The following is a 5,659-nucleotide window of genomic DNA, read 5'->3' on the forward strand; positions in this document are numbered from 1 at the left end:
TCCCCCTTTTTTTTTTTTTTTTTTTTTCCAAATATTAGTTGTTCTGCAAACTGGTAAATGAGTTGGGTTGGGAAAGTGAGAAATTCTTTCTGAATGAGGGCAATTTAGATAAGACAAATACAGAAAATTTTAACCTTACCTCTAAAAGTAAAGTATATTTTTCTTTTATTGTAGGACAGAGATTCTAACCAAGAGGATGACTAACGGTGGCTTTGTATACCGTGGAATCAATGCTCTGCAGGCCAAAATCAACCTCATTGAAAGGTACAGCAGCAGAATGTGAGGCTGGCTTTTTCTCTGCCCGAGAGTAGCTGCTCACAACAGAGACCGCAGTGCTGTCCCCCAGGGTTAAATCTCTCCCAGCACCCTCGTAGCTGCCACCGCTGACACATAACCTGAGTCCCCACGTGCTCGACTGAAATGCAGGTCACCATGACAAGAAGTCAGCTCCCTCCTGGCGTCACTGGAGGGGAAGTGGGTTAGGGCATGCGCAGCACCACTGTATACTCCGTCCACGTGGTTATTTGCTCCTTGGAAGCTTTCCCTGGAGGTGCTTTATTTCCTATTTCCATGCATCGGTCGTTCAGCAGCACCAGTTTGTCAGCGTCGCCTTGCTGGGGCTTTGATTCTGTCCCCAAGTTCCTCCCGGACGGTTCGGTCCAAGGGAGGAGGCGTAGGCCTGGCAGCGAGGCCCTCGGTTCTAGTGCACTCAGGTTACTTGTACAGCGGGCAACGGTACAGGGCAGAGACACTTTGGGCCCGGCCACCCCGTGCAGCTTCCTGCTCGTGCCCTGCTTGCAGCTGACTGGGTGCCTGCCGGCTGTGCATCCTCCTAGTCTGGCAGATCTGGGGAGGGCGTCGCCAGGTGACAAGTGTCAGAGACTGTGAGCCATTGTCCTGGTCTGTGCTGCTCCCTTTCGGTAGGACAGGGCTCGTCCCTGACCTCGTCACCGTGCTGAAGGCCACTGTAGTGTAGCATGCAGAGGTGGGTTTCCGCCCATCTCCGTAGCTCACTCCACTGTGACCTTGGCCTGATACTGGGGAGGCCAGGCATGTGCAGTGGGGGTGCTGGGCCCTCTCAGCGCTTGGCATCCCGAGTCTGGGCAGAGGCCCAGCAGGTTGCTTTTTGCTTAAAATTGTTCTTTTTGTTTTTTTCTTACAGATTGTATGAAATAAACGTGGAAGACGCTAATGAAATAGATTGGGAGGATCTTGCTAGTGCCATAGGGTAAAGCATTTATTTAATATTAAGCTCACAAAACAGTAGAGATAACTTTTCATGTATGGCCACCTTGGGCAGTCTTAAAGAAGGGGTGAAACTCATGCTGCTGCTCATCAAGTGTGCATAAGTGGGAGTTAAACTTTGTCATGTTTGCAAGAAGACCAGCGCGACATAATGCAGAGTGAAACACCCTGCGGAGTGGGCGGGGGGCCCGCTGTGTACCCCACCAACTCCCACTGAGAAATACTCCTGTCCTGCAGTCCGCCCTCGATAACACTGGTCCACTTTTAAATATTTGCCGTTTCTACCAGGTTTTCATAGACTTTGTGACACTGCTTCAGATTGCCTGATTTCTCTATACTAAAATGAGTTTTTAATGGCTTTAAGATATTTAAAACGGGCTGGGGAGGTAGCTCAGTGATTAACATGTGAGAGGCCCTGGCTTCAATCCCCAGGACCACCACCACCAAAAAGAAAAGAAAAACTAAGAGATCTGAGTCTGATTGTTGTAGTTACAGTTTATAAGTTGCAGAGCAGTGCCATGGAGAACACGGAGTCTATTCAAGTACAGTTTGAAACACTGTGTGTCCTCAGTTTTGATAACAGACTAAACCGGGCTGGGGTGTGGCTTCCTGTGCAGTCCACCGAGGCCAGATCCGAGCACAGTGCCTCACAGAGGAGCTGTTTGCCTGCCGTAGGTGTCAGAGTCCAGCTCAGTCTAACTCATTTCCTCAAGCCTGGGCCTGGGTCTGCAGAGTGGCCCCTGGCCCGGGACTCCCCCTAGCTGTCTCCAAGCCTTGGTGTCCTGTCCTTGTCTGTGTGTTTAACCACGGCCATTGCAAGGGTTCCTGGGAGATAACCTGAGAGATTCTCTCAGCCTGGTGCTGGCACCTAGTAGGTGCTCAGTTAATGGGTGCTCTGATGAGCATCCAGTCCTCTTTTAACTCTAACACACAGTTAACAAATAGAATTATTCTCACTGACCGTTTTAACAACTAGACTAGTTAGCTCTTGGGGAGGTATGTCAGGTTTTTATTAAGCAAAAGTGTCTAGATAAATTAGTGATTTTTACATTTTAAAAAATTTAAGCTTTGGTTGACCAGCCAGGCATGGTGGTGCACGCCTGTAATCCCAACCCTCAGGAGGCCGAAGCAGGAGGATCGTCACGAGTTCAAGGCCAGCCTGAACTAGCAGCACTCTGTTTTTTTTTTCTTGTTTCTGTCCCACTTATTGTCAGTTTGAAAATGTTCAAAATCATAGGTATTTTTTATCTTTGCAAAACAAACCTGGAAACATCTGCCTTTGAACTGTGCGCAGTATGTGTGTGTCTGCAGGGCATGGGCTCTGCAGCTTCTCCCCACCATAGCTGTCCCAGCATCCTGTCCAACAGGCGAGAGGCACGATCCCTGCCAGAGCACATGCACCTGAGTGTTGTTCCTACGTGACCACAGCGTGGGTGCAGGGCCGTGTGAGGCAGACAGCAGCCAACGTGCGCTGGTCCTAGGCTTGGTCTCTGATGAGTAACTTAGGTCATCTGAATTTAAACAACTCATCCTGTACCACTGATTTGCTTTCTCTGATGGTTTTTGTTTTTATTTATTTGTTTTGGTGGTGGGGATTAAACCCAAGTCTTCCTGCATACTAAATGTACACCGTGTGCTTGAGCTGGGACCCTAACCCCTCTCTGTGTGTTTTTATACCATATAAACAGTAGTCTGTCACAGGCATCTTATTTTTATCACATTTCTGGCCATGATGATTTCCTGTCCAGGATAATGAAACTAAATATCCCTACAGACCTCACCTAACAGATGTACTTACTGCACAAGTAATGATGAACGATGAATTGTCGTGGAGCGGTGAATTGTGAACTGACGCTTTAATCTCTTCCTTTCTAAAGTGATGTACCTCCATCTTTCGTTCAAACTAAATTTTATAAGCTGAAAGCAGCCTGCGTTCCCTTTTGGCAGAAAAAGACTTTTCCAGGTGGGTGTTCCAAGCGGTCGTGTAGTTGAGAACACAGGTCCAGGGCCGACTCAGTGCTGTGTCTCAGTCACTTTGGCTGGGACTTACCTTCCAGAATCTGAGTCGTTAATCATAAAATGGCAAATCCCAGTCCCTACCGGGCAGGACTTTCCTGAGCGCTACATGAGATCTTGCATATGGCAGGGTTGGGCACTCAATGAGCGCTCAGCAAGTAAGTGTGCTGTGCACGCCCACCACCAAGCACTGTTCCGGGAGCATCGGGGTCCAGTTCTTACCAGTTCCATCTGTGGGTGGTTTTTGTGTTAAGTCCTAACCTCAGACCCGCGGAGCCATGTGGAAAGCTCTTAGAAATAGAGTCCCATGTCTCATCCCAAACCTACCGAATCCCAATCCCCAGGCTGAGTCCAGAGTCTGGATTGTTCTCTGACAAGCTCACAGGGCCAGGCATGGTGGTGCACTCTGTAATGCCCAGACTGGGAGGCTGAGGCAGTGAGTTCAAGGCCAGCCTGAGCTATACAGCAGACCTTATCTCAACAAACAGCAAAGCTCACTGCAGGTCCCCCATGGTCTGGCCCGCATCAGTGTTGCTCTGAGTGTGTGATGAAATACTGCTTTGCCTGCAGCAGACACCACTGCCTAGGTGCGCATGCAGGCTAACTCCGTGACCTTGGGCACGTCTCTGAATGTATTTTTCTCATTTGAAAAAAAGTTTAAAATAGTCCCTGCCTGTACGATGTGTTTTTGAGGATGGAATAAGAGAATACAGTGCACCCTTGAGTTATAACCGGTCTGACATATGAACAACTTGAGTTATACTGGAATTTCAGTTTTAACTTACAACCAAAGTCTTGCATTATGACCCACATGCCGGCCGCTTGTGCTTCCAGATGGTCTCAGATACAGATCTAACCCTTAGAATTCTGGAAGGAACGTGACAACATTCTTTCCTATGTGGAGTTAAGAGAAAAATCCTGGGCTGAGATCTGGCTGGAAGAAAGTGGCCTGAAATTATACAGGAGACAGACTTTGAAGGCTGTGTAGAGGGGCCTGAGCCTTCACTAACCAACCTGAGTTACAGCCAGCCCTCAGGAATGGATTGAGTTCAAAAGGCAAGGGTCTACTGTATAAAACCATTAGGGTCTCCAACGTGGTATTATCAAGATCATATATCCTACATTGATAAGAGGCTTTCTACAGATAATTTCAAAATTAAATTTCTGTTCCCTAGAGATCATCGATTACCTTTATGAGACTAGTCTGCCATTGCTTAAAGAAAAGTTAAAAAAGAAGATGGAGAAAAAGGGCACCAAAGTCCAAACTCCTGCAGCACCCAAGCGAGTTTTCCTGTTCAAAGACATCTTTTATTGTGAAGACGACGACAGTGAGGGAGAAGACATGGAAGAACAGAGTTGAGCAGAGGTTACAATTCCCAGTCCTTTTGGTTGGGCCAAATACGTGTGTTAGTGTGTGAGTCAGCTTTCCATCACTGTAACAAAATACCTGAGACGAGAATGTCTGACAGTGAGCAAGGCCCACAGTTTAGGGAGATCCCTGTCGGATGGGTTGGCTCCTTTGCATCCAGCATGTCCCAAGGTAGTGCATGGCCCATCAGGCGGCAGAGAAAAACCACTCAACTTATGGCCAGGAGAGGAGAGACTGGGGAAGGGGGCTGGGTCCCACAATCCCCTCCAAGTCCCCTCCCCACCTCTGACCTCCCAGGAGGCCCCACCTTTGAAAGGCTCCACCATCCCAGGGACCAGGCCTCTGCCACCTGGTTCCTTTCCAAATTGTACCAGTCAATAAAGCTCTTTCGGTAATGATGTTTATGAAAGAATGTTTAACAGCCAGAGAGGGAGATACAAAATGTTAGCTACCCCACCCCACCCCTCAATACCCGGGATCAAACTCAAGACCTTGTGTTTGCAAGGCAGGCCGCAGCGCCACTGAGCCACATCCCTGGTCCTAAAATGTTAACTTATGTTGTGGCACATTAAAAATTTATTAGAGCCAGTGATTTAATTCAGTGGTTCTGCTGCCTGCCTCGCAAGCGCAAGGGCTTGAGTTCAATTCCCGGTACCAAAAAAAAAAAAAAATTAGCTTTCATGTTAAAGCGTGAATGTGAAAAATAAAGAAGAACATAGGAACTGATGAGTATTATGCTGAAAATAATTGCACTATCGGTTCTATAAAACCCACGTGTCCCAAGCTCCCCTGACAGCAGCGGCAGGCGGAGTCACATCCAGGGAACGCTTCCCGACGGCAAAACTGAGCGAGTTCGCCTCTCCTGCCATCGGTGCCACACCGCTTGCGTAGTTCCAGAGACTCAGATGCACGTTCTTAGTGCAGAAGGCGGGGATGGACAGTGGGTCCGCCCTCCCCTCCGCGGCTCCGCGCCCCCTCCTGTCTTAGCGTGCACCCCACCTTCCTGAGTCGGACTCTAGTGCTCAGGGA

General features: G+C 48.5%; 1 protein-coding gene across 1 annotated transcript; it reads left to right on the forward strand.

The window, feature by feature from the left end:
• Positions 1-68: 68 nt before the first annotated feature.
• On the forward strand, positions 69-5,271 carry LOC104868728 (transcription termination factor 1). Its single transcript, XM_010633661.3, has 4 exons — positions 69-264; positions 1,163-1,228; positions 3,123-3,208; positions 4,437-5,271. Exons 1-4 carry the CDS (start codon positions 197-199, stop codon positions 4,619-4,621), a joined length of 405 nt encoding a protein of 134 aa, XP_010631963.1. The 5' UTR covers positions 69-196; the 3' UTR covers positions 4,622-5,271.
• The last annotated feature ends 388 nt before the right edge of the window (positions 5,272-5,659 follow it).

This window comes from Fukomys damarensis, unplaced genomic scaffold (genome assembly GCF_012274545.1).
Source record: "Fukomys damarensis isolate Sample0158 unplaced genomic scaffold, DMR_v1.0_HiC HiC_scaffold_35296, whole genome shotgun sequence".
Taxonomy (NCBI): Eukaryota; Metazoa; Chordata; class Mammalia; order Rodentia; family Bathyergidae; genus Fukomys; species Fukomys damarensis.